Here is an 18,753-nt window from a genome sequence, read left to right as displayed (position 1 = left end):
ACACCCTGAAGATTTGTATGACATGTCCCTCTCCTTTCAGCTGGGCTGCAGGATGACAGAGGTACCTCTGTGCCAGGAGTGGCTTTTGCAGTGGCTCCTGTCCCCAGGATCCAGAAATCCTTTGGGAAAATCTTTGTTTTGTGGCACCCCAGGGTGCTGCAGGCCCGGTCTCAGCAGGAGGGAGCCAGTGTGGCACGGACCCTGTGTCCCCACGGGCAGGGTTTGCTTTGGAGCCTCTGCTTGTGGGAGCACAGGGAGCTGAGAGCTGAGCAGGGCACAGACCCACACCTGGCCAAGGTGCAGCTGCTCTGGGCTGGGTGCTGAGGCAAAGGGACACCCGGGATCTGCTCCTGATGGATCCCTGCAGACCTCACAAAGAAGCTCTGCTGACAGCAGGACTCTGCCCATTCTCTTGATTTTATCACTCTGCACAAGGGGGCATTTAGTTCCTTTCAGGGGATAACACAAAATTCCCCTCTGCTCCCCATGAAGCTGCAGCCCCTGCCAGGACCCATCCCTGCCTCCAGCTCTGGGGTCCTGAGCACAGGAAGGAGCTGGAGCTGTTGGAGGAGTGCAGAGGAGGCCATGGGGGTGCTGCAAGGGCTGGAGCCCCTCTGCTCTGAGGAAAGGCTGAAGGAATTGGGGATGCTCAGCCTGGAGAAGAGAGGGCTCACTGCATGGAGGGGCCTCACTGCAGCCATGCAGGGCTTGAAGGGTCACACAGGAAAGATGGGGACAGAGTGTTCAACAGGGTCTGTGGTGGGAGGAGAAGGGAGGATGGCTTTTAACTGCAGGAGGTTGATTTAGGTTAAAAGGAAGCTGTTTTTTTACACTAAGGGTGGTGAGGCACAGGCCCAGGCTGTGCACAGAGGCTGTGGATGCCCCATGCCTTGGAACATCCAAGGCCAGGGTTGATAGGACTCTGAGCAACCTGTTCTGGGGGGAGGAAGCTCAGATTTGAATAAGATGATCTTCAGGGTCCATTCCAAGGTAAACCATTCAGGGTGGTCCCCATCGCACACAGCAGAGCGAGTTTATCACTGAATTCCTGTGTTAGCACTGCACAGGAAGGGCTCCAGCTGAGGCTTTCATCTCCCAGCAAAGAGCACAAAACAACCACTGGCCCTTGTGTCACCCCACCCTGCACCCTGCTCTGAGAGCATCCCCGTCACCCTGCTTCTCACCAGGACCCTGACATTGTCATCAGTCCTGAATGGTCCCTGATGGCTGGACCTTGCCATCCACCCCTGCAGGAGGCTCCCTTTGGTCCCAATGAAGGTGTGGTGCCATTCCATGGGGGTGGACACCCCCAGTGTGGTGGGCTGGAGCTCTGTGGGAGTGGTGTGGGACAGGGACCTCACTCTGAGGTTTTGCTCCCTCTGCAGGCTGTCACAGACACTGAGGAGGAGATGCAGGTGGACATTAAGATTGATATGGAGGAAAACATCGAAGCAGATGTAGAAGATTATGGTGGAGAAGAGATGGAGGTGGATGTGGAGGATGAGAGGGAGGAAGAGATGGAGGTGGATGTGGAGGACGAGAGGGAGCAAGAGATGGAGGTGAAAATAGAAGAATATGTTGAAGACTTCAAAGTGGATGAGAAAGGTGAGGAGGAGAACATGGTCTTGGGATGAAGATGGACCCCAGCAGCAGGACAGGCAGGTGCTGGCCATGCTCTGCCCACAGGCAGAGTGGGTCCCCTGCTGCCAGGCTGGGGCTGGGCTGGGTGGCCCCGCTCAGGGACACGGTGCCTGGGGTGGGCCCTGTGTTCTGGTGGCACAAACACCACCCCTGGCTTACCCTGTGCTTGCTTTGGGCCACATTTTGTGTCACCCTGCCCGGGGCCCAGCCCTCAGCCCCAGCCAGGCTCAGTGCTGGTGGCAGAGTCCCTCCCTGCCAGCCTGGGGGCACAGGGAACAGCCCTCAACGCCTCACTGGAGTGACCGTATCTCCTGCTTTTCTTCCAGGACTGATGGAGATGCTGGGCAGGGATGTCACCCTTCTGGATAGATGTAGAGTGTTCTTCAGTAGTCTTCTGTATATACATTTTAGAGAGTGTTGCTGTCTTTTGTAAATATGTTTCATACAAAATTGTGACATAGATTCTTATGTAAATATATTTTATAGTTTGTTGTTGTTATAAGGATTCTTACAATTTAAATGGTGTAGTTCACTGTTGTTTCTGCTCTTCTGTAAATAAACAGTCTTTATTTTTCACACCCCAGCTCTCTTTCCATTTGCTTTGGGCACAGGCAGCACGTGCAGAGCTGTGGTTTCCTCTTGCTCTGGGTTCCCCGGGCTGGAGATGTCTGGGAGTGCTGGGTTGGGGATTCCCGTGCACAGAGCAGGTCCCACTGAGAGCTCTGTGCACATTTGGTATTTGTAGAGGCAGATCCCACAGCGCCTTTCCCGTGGGATTATATCTGGGAGCAGGGCAGGGGCTGTGTGATCCTGCAGCGCCTCATCAATGACACTTCACTAGGTGGCACCAGATACCAGCGCTGGGAGGGCCAGGCTGGGCTGCGGGCACCCCCTTCCTTATGCCGGCACCCCCTTCCTTCTCCCGGCACCCCCTTCCTTCTCCCGGGCACCCCCTTCCTTCTCCCGGCACCCCCTTCCTTCTCCCGGGCACCCCGAGCGGCTGGAGCCGGCCCAGAGCTGGGGGGAGCCATGAACCAGACAGGGATGGATGGATGGATGGATGGATGGATGGATGGATGGATGGATGGATGGATGGATGGATGGATGGATGGATGGATGGATGGATGGATGGATGATGGATGGAAGGATGGATGGAGGGATGGATGGATGGATGGATGGAGGGATGGAGGGAGGGATGGATGGATGATGGATGGAAGGATGAATGGAGGGATGGAGGGATGGAGGGATGGAGGGATGGATGGATGGAGGGATGGAGGGATGGAGGGAGGGATGGATGGAGGGATGGAGGGATGGAGGGATGGAGGGATGGAGGGATGGAGGGAGGGAGGGATGGAATGGATGGAATGGATGGAGCTCATCATCAGGCTGAAAGCTTTGCATCACCTGGTGGGGGACTAGGGCTGCTTCACAGGGTTCTTGGGGTGCTTTGTGTACCTGGGTAAGGCGGGGGGATCAGAGGGTGCTGATCTCCCTCCTTTCCCTTCCCAGGGAATACAAACTGCAGAGCCTTGCTCTGGCTGGGAAAATGCAGCATCTGCCACAATACCCTCAAACATCACACAACTGGGGCCTTGCAGCTTCGGAAGGAGGGACACAAAGTGCTTTTCATGGAGAAGAGCATGAGCCATGTGGGATGGGGACTGCTCTGAGGGGTGCTGGGGCAATGGGTGCTGCACAGGGAACAGAATGCAACATGAGGACTGCAGGGAATCCTGTGCCCAGAAATGCTGGGTCCTGGTTATTCCATGGGAGTTTGCAACAAAAAGAGCTCACACTTTTCTGCCTGCTATGAATAAAGGACTATAGAATGTTCTTTAGGTGGATTCCTTTCCCCCCTACCCCACCATCTTCTCTTCAGCTTAATCCAAGCCTTGGTCTTTGATCTTTTCTCCTCCCTTGGCAGCATAGGTCCAAGCACTATCTCAGCCAGATTCTGGCACCAGCTGGGAGCACAGCATTGTCCTCTTCAGCCCCAGCAGCAGCTGAATGGCAATGGATTGCTTAAAAAGTAATCCACTGCTTGTATTTCTCATTAAAAGTGCTACGCTGTTGGTGCACAGCCCAGAAAATCTTTTTGGGTTGGCTATATTTTCTGCATGTTATTTAATATATGACTTCACAAAGAGCTAAATGCAGCCACAGAGTCAACAAGGAAATTGGACAATGATTAACAGATACTGGGTTAGTTAAGTCCAGTTAACAGGGCCCGTTGCAGCTTGAGAATGGAAGGCTGAGCAGGAAAGGGTGCAGGGAGATGCCCACCATGCCCTGGGTGGAAAGTGGCGGCTCCAGGGACTGGATCTGTGCAGTTCTGGGGGTCTCAGGGGCTGCACAGAGCACATAGAGGCAATACTGGGCTTTTGCTGCTCTTTGTCCCTGCCTGGTTGCGAGATCAGGGGCTGCCCTTTGCAGGACTGGGGGAGGTTGGCTTTGGGAGCCTTCCCCTCCCCACACATTCCCAGAGCCTATTTCTCGGACAGCTTGGGCTCCTGCCAGCCCCAGAAGTCCCACAGAAATATTTCAGGAACCCCTTGCACAAGCTGAGAGGGACATTGACCAACTGGGGGGGAAATGGCGTAACTTCCCATTGCCCAAGGGCACCTAAAGAAAACAGATTTACCTGGAGGCCAGGGCAGGGTTACAATTTCCTTGTGAGGGAGGAAGGGGTGGTGGGACCTTTGCCATCCAAACAAGGAATACAGCCCTTAATCCCTACAGACATCAAGAGTCAGGGGTTAGCCAAGTTGTCCTTGTGCTGCATCACGGCTGGTGACAGGTCCATAAGGAGTGGATTATCCTACCCCAGAGAGGTCAGCCACTTTCTCCCAGCACCAGCTTGCTTCCTATATGGCAGAAGCCACCCAGAGAAGACACTCTGGTTCAGGTGACCCCCACAGAGCTTGGGAAAGACTCACCCTGGACTAAGCCAAAGCTCTTCTCCCTACACCAATTTATACTCCCAATGGGGCAGGAGTAAGGAGGATTTGGGGCTGGGAAAAAATCTGAAGGATCACCCCTGGGAAGGCACAGGCAGCCTCATGCTGATTTGGATCATGTTGTAAGGTTTGGTTGGCATGACCATGTGCAAGCAAAGTACAGAGGGAAACCCATTTAACAGACCCCCAGAAGGGAATGTGGTCACCATGAGGGTTCCTGCTGCAAAAGGATACCTGGAGAAGATACCTGCCCAGGAGAAAGCAGCTCCTCTGCCTCCAGCCTGTCGGGGGGACAATGCCCTGGCTCATGTCCCCTTGGCTTGTCCCTCAGCCCCAGGTGTGGCTGCAGGGGTCAGTTGTGCAATGCAATCGCTGCTTTTCGAGCAATTCCACAATCACATTTGAATCTTGCGCAAAAGACTTTCTGGAAAACACAATGCAACAGGCAGAGGAAAAAGACACAAACATTGACACGTGCCAGCCCTGCTCCCCACCCCATCCTCCCCAAGGGTTTAAATGTTGGTGTCCCCCTGCTCTCACGCTGGCACCTCTCAGGGACACGGCAGCATGAAGGCGGTGGCCGCACTCCTCCTGGTGGGGATGCTCATCCTCTGGGCAGAGCTGCCAACAGGTAGGGGCTGTCCTAGGGTAAGGCACGGGGAGGAAAAGCTCAGGTGCTGAGAAAGAGCCAGGTTTGCGTCGATCCTGCGCGAGGGGAGGGGAGAGGAGAGGGGTGTTTGCTCGTCAGCATCTCCCCAGTGTCTCTCAGCTGCCCTGGAGCAAAGCTGTCCCTCCCCTTGCAGGCAGCGCCTGGTCCTGTCCCCCCGTCCGCTTCACCTGCGCTCTGCACAACCCGCGGAACCAGTGCCTGGTGGACCGGCACTGCCCCCGCGGCAAGAAGTGCTGCCGCTCCTTCTGCGGGAAGAAATGCCTCTCCAGACCTCCTGCCATCCCCGTCACTTACGGTAGGAGCTCAGGAACACCCCCTCCTGCTCCCGGGGTATGACGAGGTGGCTCTGGGCACGGAGCTGTGTCCGGCTGCCAGAGCCCCCGGCCACGCTCGGGGGGGACTGCTGGACAAACCCGTGGGCTGGGGTGAACACCAGAACCAACCTCTCTCTTTCTCTCCCTTTCCCAGTGTGAGCTCCAGTTCCCAGGACAGACTGAGGGCCATCTCAGCATTCCCATCCCACCTCAGCTCCAGGATCACTCCGTGCCAGCTGCTGCTCCCCTTCTCTCTCTGCCCCCCACCGCTCCTTCAGCAAATAAAAGAGGCTTTTCCCACCGGTGTTTGTGATGTGTGGCTCCTTTCCCCACCTCTTCCCTCCCCTCTCCATCCTGGCACACAGTCCCACTGCTGCTTTCACCCCAGAATTTCTGCTGGGGGAAGAGGATGGAAACAGTCTGGCTGCACACCTGCAGTGTGGTTAGGGACTGGCTTGGGAGAGGAATCCATCCAGAGGCACACAGCCTCCAGGAGGAGAGAGGTTGTGTTTGGGGCTAGCCCTGGAAAGGCACAGGCAGCCTCATGCTGATTTGGATCATGCTGTAAGGTTGGTACAAGCAAACTACAAGGGAAAGACATTTAATACATCCTCAGAAGGGAGCCTGGTAACCACCCAGGTTTCTCCTGAAAAAGGATACCTGGAGAAGATACCTGCCCAGGAGAAAGCAGCTCCACTGCCTCCAGCCTGTCAGGGGGACAATGCCCTGGCTCATGTCCCCTTGGCTTGTCCCTCAGCCCCAGGTGTGGCTGCAGGGTCAGTTGTGCAATGCAATAACTGTTCTCTGGGCAATTGAACAATCCCCTGTGTATCTTGTGCAAAAGGCTTCTGGAGAGGAAAACCGTACAAAATTGGCAGATGCCCTGCTCCCCATCCCATCCTCCCCAAGGGTTTAAATGTTGGTGTCCCCCTGCTCTCACGCTGGCACCTCTCAGGGACATGGCAGCATGAAGGCGGTGGCCGCGCTCCTCCTGGTGGGGATGCTCATCCTCTGGGCAGAGCTGCCAACAGGTAGGGGCTGTCCTAGGGTAAGGCACGGGGAGGAAAAGCTCAGGTGCTGAGAAAGAGCCAGGTTTACATGAAACCTGGGGAAGGGAGGGGAAGGGAGGGGAAGGGAGGGCAAGGGAGCACAAGGGAGGGCAAGGGAGGGCAAGGGAGGGCAAGGGAGGGCAAGGGAGGGCAAGGGAGGGCAAGGGAGGGCAAGGGAGGGGAAAGGAGGGCAAGGGAGGGGAAAGGAGGGCAAGGGAGGGGAAGGGGATGTTTGCTCGTCAGCATCTCCCCAGTGCCCCTCAGCTGCCCTGGAGCAAAGCTGTCCCTCCCCTTGCAGGCAGCGCCTGGTCCTGTCCCCCCGTCCGCTTCACCTGCGGGCGGCCCAACCCCCCGAACACGTGCGGCTCCGACCTGGACTGCCCCCGCGGCAAGAAGTGCTGCCCGTCCTCCTGTGGGACGAGGTGCCTCTCCAGACCTCCTGACACCCCCACATCCTACGGTAGGAGCTCAGGAACACCCCCCCCCCGCTCCCGGGGTATGACGAGGTGGCTCTGGGCACAGAGCTGTGTCCAGCTGCCAGAGCCCCCGGCCACGCTTGGGGGGGACTGCTGGACAAACCCGTGGGCTGGGGGGAACACCAGACCCAACCTCTCCCTTTCTCTCCCTTTCCCAGTGTGAGCTCCAGTTCCCAGGACAGACTGAGGGCCATCTCAGCATTCCCATCCCACCTCAGCTCCAGGATCACTCTGTGCCAGCTGCTGCACAGTGCTCTGTGCGTCCCACTCCCCTTCTCCCTCTGCCCCCCCACCGCTCCTTCAGCAAATAAAAGAGGCTTTTCCCACCGGTGTTTGTGATGTGTGGCTCCTTTCTCCACCTCCTCCCTCCCCTCTCCATCCTGGCACACAGTCCCACTGCTGCTTTCACCCCAGAATTTCTGCCGGGGGAAGAGGATGGAAACAGTCTGGCTGCACACCTGCAGTGTGGTTGGGGACTGGCTTGGGAGAGGAATCCATCCAGAGGCACACAGCCTCCAGGAGGACAGAGCGATGGGAAGGGACTGGAACAAAACATGACAGGTTTCTTTAGGAAGGCTGGAAGGCTTCAAGGGGCCCTGGAGAGCTGTGTTTCCTCCAGGCTCCTCCCAGCTGGACAGGGCTATGGAAGGGGCTGGACCCTGCCTGCCCAGGGGGATGCAGAAGGCAGAGCCTCCCTATGAATACCCTGCTTGGGGCACATCTAGAGAGCAGAGGAGGGGGTTACACAGACCCAAACCCCAATGGTGGGGAACCCCTCACCGAACCTGAGCTGGTGGGGAAAATTCAGCTGAAGAATCTTGCCTGGGAAAGCCTCAGGCCAGGGCAATAAAACCATAGCTCCAAGGGGTTCTTGTAATTTTGGTACAGCTGAGCGCTGGGGACAAAAATTCAGGAAATGCCAAGAAACATCAGCAGAAGAGAGTGTGTGCAGCCTGAGGGAGCTGCTGGCCTCTGTGCAGTGGCATAACCCGGCACTGCCACCAGGCACTGCCACCAGGCACTGCCACCAGGCACTGCCACCAGGCACTGCCACCAGGCACTGCCACCAGGCACTGCCACCAGGCACTGCCACCAGGCACTGCCACCAGGCACTGCCACCAGGCACTGCAGGGGATCCAGCCTAATGCCCAGGGAGGGCCTGCCAGCCCTTCCCAGCCCATTGACAATGCCAGGCTTGCTGAGAACGTCCCGTTCTCAACAAGCAGTCCCAGCCCAGACTGGGGGAGGAGCTGGGTCCACCTGCACACACCAAGGGAACAGGGAGGAGCTGCTGCTGTTTTACAGCTGAGCTAATGAACCCCACGGCCAGGCACGAGCAAAGCAACCTGGAGAGCAGCACCAGCTGGCCAGATCTTAAACCATCCACAAACACAGCAGGATGAAGGCTCTGGCTGTGGGACTGACACCTTGCATGGTCCATGGGAGATGCTGGAAGCTTCCTGGCTGACACTGGGGAGAGCATCTGCTGGAGTGAGTGCTTCTATGGTCACGTCTATGTAGGTGAGCTCTTCTCTGTGGAGGAACTAGAAGGAGGCAAAGACTCAGAAATTACTGTGACTGAGAAGGAAGAAATCTTGTGGTGAAAAAACCCAACTCTTTGCTTTGCCTGGCCGCGGGAGGGCAGAGAGAACTGGAGAGCTCATGCAGCACTGGGGAGGCTGAACACGCCAGGTTATCCAGCAGGGACAGGCAAAACAAGAACTGCGAGCTCATCAGCCAAACCCAGTGTAAAATCAGACATTGCCTCTGCCCAGTGTAGTGTCCCTGCAGGGGGAAACTCTCCCTGACACCAGCCCAGACCTGAGCAGGGAGAGCTGTGCCACACAAGCCGTGGGCTGAGAGAGGCTGAGCTCCAGCGCTCCCCAGCCATCCCCACATCCCGGCACGGGGCTGGCAGCCAGGGCAGAGCAGCCTGATTACACCTCCCGCGGTCATTAGTCACAGATCACAACCCTCCTCCTCCTCCATCAGCACCAGCTATTATCAGCTATTAGGCAGGCATTTCCATACAGCTGGCTAATTTGATAATGCTGCAATTATCTTGGTTTGTTAACAAGATTAAATTGCTAATTGGTTTGATTAAGCACAGAGCTTCAGGCGTGGGGTGCCTCTCAGCTGGCCCTGCATAACCCCATGGACGCTGTGCCCAGGGCAGCAGCTCCTCTGCAGAGACAAGGAAATGGCAGGAAGCGTTCATCCTCCCCAAACCTGCTGCCTGGGGCCTCCAGATCTCCCTGTGAGAGGTCCCTCTTCCTGCTCTGAGACAGCTTTGCTCATGTCACCACTATCACCCAGCTGCTGGCCCAGGAAGGCAGGAGGAGGTGGCTTTGGGCCAGAGGATGCTCTGGGGACATCTAGTCTGTCTCAGTCCTGCTGCTTTCTGTTTTGGAGCCCTGCAAGTCACAAATCCCTGAGGCAATGCACCAACTGTGCCTCCACCTGCAGCTGTGTCAACAAATCCTCTGCCTTTCTCTGCCCAGGCACAGGTCCCTGCCTCCTGTGCACAGCATTTCCAGCTCTCCCCAGCTGTGCTGGGGAGCCTGGGGAGCTTCCAGGATTGCATTAGGCTCACCTCTACCCCCTCCACCTGAGGGGAGCTGGGCAGTGCACCAAAACACACAGGTCAGGAAGAGTGACTGCGCTAAGCTCCTGGCAGTGTGCATTGGCTGAAATCCTTTGATTCAGGTCTCTGGGGAGGAAGGGTATTTCCCTTCTTGCTCTAGGTAGGTGCCAGCAGGATAATGGGAAAAGCAGTGAGTGCTGTGTCAGAGATTCTTCCCACATCACCTGTTCCCCAAGGGCAGAGCAGCCTGGAGTTGAAGGTGTTCATTTTCTCTGCCTGGGGGCTCAGGGCGCTCTACTTCTCCTGGGACAGGCCCACCAGGTCTGGTGCTGGGAATGTGGGCAAAGGCTGCACTCAGGGGCCCAGCTTTGAGTTAGAAACATCCATCATGGCACATCACAGCACCACCACTGCAGGGCAGGCCACAGCTCTGGCTCACTCCATCCTCCCTCAGAGCAAAGCTTTCCAGGCCAGTCACTTCTGGACCATTCCCAAAAGAAACATCCAACACTCCCCAGAATCCCAGGGGATGGAATCCAGAGTGTCTCCCCAGGGATCCCTCAGCACCACGGAGCATCCTTGCTCCCTGCAATGCCCTTTGTTCCACCCTGAAATGAGCACAGGAGAGAGGATGGAGAAGCCAGGTCTCAGCCACAGCACTGCAGAACACCTCTAATATTTCCTTGGAGCCTCCCCCTGCATGTGTCATGGTCTGGCTCGGAAGACTGGGTGGTTGGGGTCTGAATACAGAACAGTTTGGTGCTCAAAGGTGATGTGAGACCTTCTCAAGAGATGATTCAAACCAGCCTAATAAGAATTACTACAGCTTTGACAGCCTTTGAAAGGGGAGGGTTATTTAGCTAGCCTGGCCTAAGAGTGGGAATCTGTAGTCCCAGCAGGATCTCAGCAATCACATTTTCTCCTCAGTTCCAGAGGAGAAAATACCCTGGGCAGAGCAGATCCACTCAGCAGCAGCTCTGCCCGTGGTCAGGAGCTATGCACAGCCCTCATCATTCCTGCTGAGGAGCAGCAATCTTCCAGGAGGGAAAAGGAGTCAAGAGCATTCTGCTCCCCACCATAAAAGAAATAGATACACACCTCTGCAGAAAAACAAACCATCCTCATAGTTAGAGGTCAACAGTGTACGAATTCACTCTGTGCTTTTGTCTGTGGGATGGTTTATACAAACTCAGCTCCTCACCTGGACCTAGACCCTCTCCAGTGGCAGGGAGGGAGTGGTCTGGGCCAGAGCTGTCTCACACCAGCTGATGCTCTCCAGCATTTTCTTTCTGAAGACACAGGGGTGCTTTGTCTTACGTGACCAGGATACACCAGTAACCTTTCCCAGTGCCCTCCCAGTCTCTCCAGCGAGCAGCAACACAGGACAGCCACAGCTCCCACCGTGCTGGGAGGGCAGAGGGGAATCCTGGAATTACGTAGTGGAGGGAGGCAGAGTCTGCCACCAGGACACATCTGAGAGCAGGGATGGAAGCTGTCCCTTCTGCCCAGCTGTGCACTGCCCCCAGACCCTGCATGCTGGGGAGCCCCAGAGTGGTGGGGGCTGGCAGGGGATGGAACCACGGCTGAGGGATGCCAGAGCAGCCCATCGTGATTTCTCTCCTGCCTAAAGTGCTGCCAAAGCTCACAAGCTGCTTGTGATGAAGGCTTCCAGTCTGGCAGGGAACAGCTCTGCCTGCCCCAGCCAAGAGGCAGCAGAGCTGTGCTGAGCTGCTTGGCTCCATCCCCCCTCCATCCCACCAGGAATCCTCAGCAGACTGCTCTTTGCAGTCTGCACACACACCCAGGAAGCCTTTCAGATGTTGGCAGGACTTCCCTGAGCTGGTGAGCCAAAAGGAAGGCAAAAAAGAAGAGGCACTGACAGCACACTGTAGCTGAGGGAGATCCCTACATGCCAGCAATCCTTCTCCCCATGCAGAAGGAGAGGAAAGGAGAGATCTCTTTTCTCTGCAGAAAGCCACACTGCATGAAGACACATGTGAGAGCTCAGCAGGAGGCTGGCAGTGGCACAGGCAGGGCAGCTGGGTCTCCTTTTGTCCCATGGCAGGCAGGGCAGCTGGGCTCCATCATCCCTGCCCTCTCTGTAGCCCCATCTCTCAGCAGGGCACTCCCTCCACAGTCCCTCAGAGCGGCTGATGTCTGTGTTCAGCCAAGCAGCTGGGATGTTCCACAAATAACAGCTCTGGCAAAGGCTGGTGAAACACTCAGAGGCTCCCATGAAGCAGTCTGCAGGGAGGAAAGCAGCTCCCATAGGTGCCAGCCCTGCACCAGCCCCTGCTCGTGCCTCAGCCTGCAGCACAGATCCCACCTTGGGGCCCACGCAGGGTCATGAACTCACCATCACTCCCAAATCCACCAGCACAGGAGCACAGGTACTGGCACACCCCTCCCAAATAGGGCTGCTCACCTGCAGAGAGCCCCTCCCAGCCCAAACCAGTGCCTCCCTCCAGCAAAGTGCTCTGAAAGAGGAGGGTGGGCTATTTATGCTGCAGGGCAGCCCAACCGGCTTCTCTCTCTCTCCCCAGCTCCAGCCGCACAGGGGAAGCCACATCACAGCTCCTCCAGGTCCCACCAGCAGCGCTGCATGCGGGAATTCCTGTCTCTTCAGCCCAGCCTGTGCCAAGGCACACACAGATGCTCCTTTCCCTGACATTATGTAGGTTAATAACATGCAATGCGATGGCAAGACACAGGGAGCCGCAACGCGATGTCAATATTTAGCTTTTACACATTTGGCTAATGAGGAAGGAACCTGTGATTCCCCGGGAGGGAGGCGGGGCTGCCTCGCCCCTCTCCCTCCCTTCTGCTGGGATGGGATGAACGTCAGCTCCCTATTTCTGGAGTCCGCTGGTCGCACACGGTCTGTCCCGAAATGCTGTTCCCAGGCAGTGGATGTCAGAAATCATTATACTAAATAAAGCTTCATGAATGATTCATGAGGCTGGATTTCACATTAATCAGGGAGAGACGGGCAAAAGCAGCGGAGGGTCGCAGGCCGCCCTGCCGCGCTCCTGCACAGCCGGGCAAACCGGAGGCTTTGGACCTTCAAGGCACAGATCAGAGAAATGGGAGCACCCTGGGCCCAGCATGATTAGAGCCTGACCCAGCAGAGACCGAAAGAGGCAGCAGACTGCTGCCCAAATACCTTTCTGCTTCAGGAGCTCCTGTGACTCGATCGGGTTAATGACCCCGGGGCTGCTGCTCCGAGCATCCCGAGATGCACGGCTGCTTCTGCAAGAGCTTGGGAATCCTGGCTCTGCGCACGATGGCCTCTAAAAATAGAAAAATGTTTCCCTGAAATGTCATCAGGAGGCTCTTTCCAGGGCTCAGGCAAATGGAAATGCCTGGATGCCACGCTGCATCCCAGCAAACCAAAAGGCATCTCCTTGAGACACAAATTCTACTTCCACCGCTCCAAGAGTTTGGAAATAAGGTGGATGTGTCCTGCCTTGTTACCTGAATCTGCCTAAAAAGGCAAGACCTGAACTCCATCGGGATCAATGAAAGAATGAGAGGTGCCCTCAGTATTGCAGCTGGTGGAAGGAGGTAATGAAATGTGGGATCCTCTGTGCACATTGCAGGAGCAAGTGCCTGTGTCTCCCCCAGCCATCCAGACTCAGCCAGCAAGCTCTCATCCACCTGCATCCTGCATCCTTGGCTTCTCCTCTGCTGCTTGCTCAAAGATTCCTGCTAAAAAATCCCTCAAAACTACAAAACTCTAGTGACAAGCAGCCAGGATGGCTGTACAGCAGGGAAAAATCCATAGCCATCATAGCAAACCTGGGCTCTGACATGCAGACAGCAGTGATTCTCCATGCAGCAGCAGAGGAATATCTATCAGGAGACTCAGGAGCTGTCAGACACCCCTGCTCCCTCCTGCCGTGGCTCTGCAGCTTTCCCAAGGCTGCCAGTGAATCACCAGCCCTGAACCACAGAACCAGGGCACAGCTCATCTGCTGCCAAGGGCACCTGGGGGGATCAGGGGGTCCCACGCCAGTCTGGTCCCCCAAAGCCACCCTGCAGCCCGGGGGTGTCACATCACCCCACTCCCCAGCACTCCAGCACCTCCAGCCCCACATCCTCCTCCTTGGGCTGAGGTGTCCTGCCCAGGCTGGAATGATGTGTAAAGGAGGGAGAGGCAGAGATGGGATGGAGGAAGCCAGCAAGTCCCTGGCATCCTTCAGAGCCTCAAGACCTGAAGACATTCTGGCAGCAGAGCTCTCTCACCACCCCCAGCACTGCCTGAACCTTCAAAAGGCAGCATCCTTGCAGATGCAGGAGAGCAGACCCTTCCCTGCACCCAAAGCACCACCAGCTGTAGTTTTTCTTGCATGTTCATCCCTGTCAGCACACAGGCAGCTGGAGGCAGAGCTGGAGCAGGGCGCTCACCCAGAGCCTCAAACCAGGGCAATTCCACCTGCAAAACTACCATAGTAATAATTCACCAGCAATTTATAGTTTTGAAATTCTCACCTGTGTCCACAGAGCTGGGCATAGACTGAAGAGCCCCAAACCCAGTGGCCACTCTGTTTCCAGCTCTGGTGGAGAGGCAGAGCCTCAGGGCAGGTTTGCTGCCCCTGCTTCCATCTGTGCCAGGCCCTCAGCTGGCTTTGCTGTGGAATGAAATCATCTACAGGATCAGATAAATCTCTGGGAAATCACCCTTTAACTTGACCCCCTTACTGCATGAAAAGACTGATTTCTAATTTGCCTCATTTTATCATTTCTAAATACTAATTTATAAGGCATTTCCATGTGCAGTGCAGCACAGGGGCAGGTGATGGACGTCCCTGCTCCACCCAGCCTGGCCTTGCTGGCAGGAATCAGAGGCCACCCCTGGCTCCCTCCATGGCCATGGCCTTGGCTGTGCACAGCTATCAAAAAGCTATCAAAAGCAAAATGCAGGGCAAGTGTCCTCACTGCATGAGCCTGCAGAGAGTCAAAGCCCGGCTGCACTCTTGGTTACTTGCATCATTTGACCTGCAGTATTGTAAGATTTAATTGCAGTTAAAGTTGTGCTCCCATCTTCACCTGTCTCTCTTCTGGCAGGGAATCCAAGAAGTGAGCCCATGCTGCCTGTGCAAGTATGGATCTACTGACTGGGTTTTGTGGCTTTCTCTGTACTGGTAACTGAAGTGTGACTGACCTGACACCAAAGATGAGTGTCAGGGAACAGAGCAAGTCCTGCCATTAACCTCACCTCCTCCCTTCTGCCAGCACCTCTACCTATGGCAGCTCCTAGCCCTGCTGGGAATGGTCTGGAAAGGGCTTGGCCTGTGGGAAGCCCTGGCCCAAGATGCTCCAACAGGTTAATGATGAGCCTGGGAATAGCCTTTGTTTTTGATGAATTCAGTTCTGGTAATGTGTCCTGGGTGTTGGAGGACGGTGAGACAACCTGGAGCAGAGACAGAGTGGATGGAGGGGATGCAGCGCATGGAGGCTGCAGGTTGCTGTGAGGTGGAGGCAATCCATATGCTCAAGGCATGTGGGAACTTGCCAGACAGTAAATCAGTGCTCTGAAATGCCTGACCTTACACTGCAGCATCTCCCTGCTCCCTTACTGGAGGCTTTCCATCTATATATAAAAAATAGCCACTGCTTTGGTACAACTCTCAAGATTCTCTCATGTTTCCTGTTAGAGTTTTGGAGTCCAAACGCAATTCAAGGTCTCCAGAAAGTTCAGTGAATGTTCATTAATCTTTCCTGGCTCAGGCATGCTGTGAACTCAGTAAAACTCAAGTCCAGAAGAGTTCCAGGCTGTCAGAGGGATGGGCTGTTGCAGGCCATACTGAGAGCCTGTCCCAGGCCTGCTGCAGATGGATTCCAACAAATCACCCTTCTGCAGGGGGCTGGGTATACAGGTGTATCCAGGAGACTGAATGAAGCTGGTTAATTAATTTCCAGCATGGAGCAGGCTGATATGCCCCTGTCAGCAGCATCTGCAGACACCCTGTGGCTCTGGGAGGAAGATGGGAGATTGTAGGGATGGAATCCTGTGGAGTTTGTGTCCTCACTTTTCTCCTCCTGCTCAGAGGATGCCACTGTCACAGCTCACTTTCTCTCCCGCCACCCCATGAACTGGCTGCAGGGAGAGGCATGGAAACTGGGACAGCTGATGGCACAAGAATGGGAACAGCCAATGGCACGGGAAGGAAAAGCCCAAACCCCTCTGGCTGGAGCAACCCCCTCCCACAGCTCGGGGAACAAACACACCAGGGGGCACAGAAAGCACCGGGAAATAACAGGATTAAGGAAAGCCCACACGTATTTAATACTAAGTCTTTGCCACTGAGAAACACAAGACCAGGCTTTTGCATGTGGCCTAATTTAGCTCTTTCCCTCTGGAAAGGACTATTTGTGAAGTGCTTTGTGCTCAAGTCCCCAGCATTAATCAGCCCCTGCCAGCTCGGCAGATCCCCCTGCACTCGCAGGTGCGCTGCTCTATCCCACCCTCCCACGTGGCAGGTACCCAGCGGCTCCAGCCTTTCACAACAGATACCCAAGGGGCTCAAAAGTGCCTGAAGATTTTTCTTTTAATTAGAGGAGCTCTGGAGACACGCTATATTCATATGTATTTGCTGCTATTTTTTTTTAAATTTATTGCTACATCAGCTATTAAAAAAAAGAAATAAAAAAGGCAAAAAGAAGAAAGGAAGGGAGCTGCCACAAGCTGAGCGCCTTTTGGGATGACTCACTGCAGCACTGAAATGGCTGCTGGCTTCAGACTCACCCTGCCTCTGCTATTTGCTTCCAGACTGCAGAAGAGACCACGGCAAGAGGTTTTGCCCCCTGTGCCCGTGTGGAGGATTTGCCGTGTGGTTATCGACATAATCCACCCCGGTGTTCAGTGGGCAGAGATTTGCCTTCCTCAAGAGAGGAAGCTGTGGGGAGACATGAAAGGAAGAGATGGCAAAGCATTTCCAGCTGACCTGATTTTCTGCTTGTTCCCATCTCCACATCACTGCCAGTTAGCTCAGGAGTGGCAGTGGGGGCACGGGGCTGGCCCGTGCCCTGGGGAACTGCGCCTTACCAGGGCCACCGCAAACACAGCTGTGCCAAGGAACAGCCCTTACACCTCAGTTTGCTGGAAAAAAGCCTTAAAATGGGAGTCTCCCTTTCCTGCTACAGTGTAACAGGGTCAGTGGGAAGGCAGGTCAACAAGCTCTAGTTGGTTCATGGCAGAGTCAGGTCTTTTGCCTCTGAATTTGTGCAGAAAAGGGAAAATTCACCTCAGGTGCCACTGATGCAGCAGCCAAGTCCCCTCTGAAGGATGCTGTGATGCCAGCACAAACCTGCATGGGTCCTCTGCAGCCTGGGAAGTGAACTTCCCTTCTCTGCAGCTGCTTCCAGCCAGAGCCTTGAGCTGGAGCAGGAAACAGGGAGGTATCTCTTCTTTGTGTGTTCCCAGCCCCTTCCCAGGGTGATCCCTCCAGTCTAGAGGCAACAAGGGCAGAGCCCTGGCAACTCCCTTCCCACTCACGATTCAGCTCCTCCACAAGGCCCAGGGACACTCAGCAAACCTCCTTGTACTGGGAGAGCTGATTTTGGGGGGCACACGGCTGAGGTCGACTCTGTAGCAGAGCATAAACAGGGCTTTGGTGCTGACACAAAGTGCCAGATGGATTGGGTGCCCTTGCAGTGCCAGGCACAGCTCCTTCCCTGAAAAAATGGCTGGATGAGAACTATTTTCAGAAGGGAAAAGAAAATTCACCCTGATCACCATATGTCAGTGACAGGCAGAGAAAACCCCACGTGGGAGCCAGCCCTCCTCCTACCCCGTGGGCCGCACCCCGCTGGGGCTCAGCACCCACCATCAGCCAGGCTCGAAGCTGCCTGGAGCAGACAAAGATGGGCATGTTTATCTTGCAGCTTCCAGGGATGCTCAGCCATCTCTAATTGCCATAAAAATAAATGCTTTTTGCTTCATATCACAGAACAGAGGAATTTCCCTCCTTTTTTTTTCCTTTTTTTTTTTTTCCTTCTCTTTTTTGAGGCCTCCCTCAAAGTCATCCCTTCCCCCTCCCTCCGCTGCCTCCTTGCCATGTAAACAAGCACAAGCACACACAGTCTGACACATCACACACATGGAGACACGCTGATGGCCCTGCAGCGGCCAGCGCTGCCTGGCACAGGGACAGGGCTGGCAGCACACGCGGGAGGCGGGCGTGTGGGCAGGGGGAAGGATGCTCGCCACCAAAAGGAACTCTCAGTCCGCCTCGTGCAAGCCAGCAGAAGGGTGAGAGCCCTCAGGCTCCAGCCCCTCGGACTGCAATCAGCAAGCCGATAGCAGGGATGCAGAGGGTGCTGTGAATTCTCGCCCCTTGCCGCCTGTCTGACACAGCTGCTCTGTGCTGGCTGCCGGAGCAATGAGCCATCGCTGCGGGGACATGCAGCCCCGGCTGTGTCCCCGGGAAGGTCCCTTTCCCATCCTCTCCTTCCCATCGCTCTGCTCCAGCAGTTGACTCCGGGGGACTTGGTGCGCTCGCAGCGCTGCCCGCGCTGTCTGGGCATGGCCCCGGGCGGCGGCAGCTCGCTGACCTGAAACCCAGCGTGTGCCATGCCCGCGGCTCGCCGCCCTCACCACCCCCAATGAGCCTTTAAAGAGACGCCGAGGAGCTCGGCAAGCCAGGGGAGCGCTTCCCCGCGGGGCTGCCCCGGTGCCCTCCACGCTGCCAGCTCCAAGGAGCAAGATGGAGATGGATCTCACGGAGATGGACTGCGAGGGCAGGGGTGCATCGTGTGCCCGGCGCAGGGCGGCACCGCAGCCGGGGCCCTGCCGGGCCTGAACGCGCACGGCACGGCCCGGCCCGGCACTCCCGGCTCCGGGGGCTCAGCCCCAAGGGCAGCGCTTGCCACCCGGGCAGCTCCGCAAAGACCTGGGGTAGCCCAGGGCCGGGTGAGAAGGGAACCCCCACCGCGGCTGCCACAGCCATCCCCTGAGCTCTCCCGCCTTCCAAGGGACTTGCAGCAGGTAAGACCTCAGGAAAGCCGGGGGTGCCCTCGCCCGGTCCAGGTTCCCGGCTCGGTTGTGGTGGTGCCTTCGC

The 18,753-nt window shown here is 56.1% G+C and overlaps 2 protein-coding genes across 2 annotated transcripts; both read left to right on the top strand.

The window, feature by feature from the left end:
- Positions 1 to 5,071: 5,071 nt before the first annotated feature.
- LOC134553023 (waprin-Enh1-like) lies at positions 5,072 to 5,882 on the top strand. The gene is made up of 3 exons (XM_063402247.1): positions 5,072 to 5,229; positions 5,402 to 5,563; positions 5,737 to 5,882. Exons 1-3 carry the CDS (start codon positions 5,115 to 5,117, stop codon positions 5,739 to 5,741), a joined length of 282 nt encoding a protein of 93 aa, XP_063258317.1. The 5' UTR covers positions 5,072 to 5,114; the 3' UTR covers positions 5,742 to 5,882.
- A 466-nt stretch (positions 5,883 to 6,348) lies between these two features.
- Positions 6,349 to 7,425, top strand: LOC134553042 (antileukoproteinase-like). The gene is made up of 3 exons (XM_063402265.1): positions 6,349 to 6,613; positions 6,930 to 7,091; positions 7,266 to 7,425. The coding sequence occupies exons 1-3, from the start codon at positions 6,499 to 6,501 to the stop codon at positions 7,268 to 7,270; spliced, it is 282 nt and encodes a 93-aa protein (XP_063258335.1). The 5' UTR covers positions 6,349 to 6,498; the 3' UTR covers positions 7,271 to 7,425.
- Positions 7,426 to 18,753: the final 11,328 nt, after the last annotated feature.

This window comes from Prinia subflava, chromosome 8, assembly GCF_021018805.1.
Source record: "Prinia subflava isolate CZ2003 ecotype Zambia chromosome 8, Cam_Psub_1.2, whole genome shotgun sequence".
NCBI lineage: Eukaryota > Metazoa > Chordata > Aves > Passeriformes > Cisticolidae > Prinia > Prinia subflava.
Note: the sequence above shows the minus strand (reverse complement) of the source record. Positions and strands in the feature narration are given on the sequence as shown.

Bases quoted from the DNA above. Each gene is read 5' to 3' on its own strand.
- LOC134553023 (XM_063402247.1), top strand. From the start codon at position 5,115: ATGTTGGTGTCCCCCTGCTCTCACGCTGGCACCTCTCAGGGACACGGC. The intron at 5,230-5,401 runs GTAGGGGCTGTC...CTCCCCTTGCAG, and splicing joins CTGGGCAGAGCTGCCAACAG to GCAGCGCCTGGTCCTGTCCC.
- LOC134553042 (XM_063402265.1), top strand. From the start codon at position 6,499: ATGTTGGTGTCCCCCTGCTCTCACGCTGGCACCTCTCAGGGACATGGC. The intron at 6,614-6,929 runs GTAGGGGCTGTC...CTCCCCTTGCAG, and splicing joins CTGGGCAGAGCTGCCAACAG to GCAGCGCCTGGTCCTGTCCC.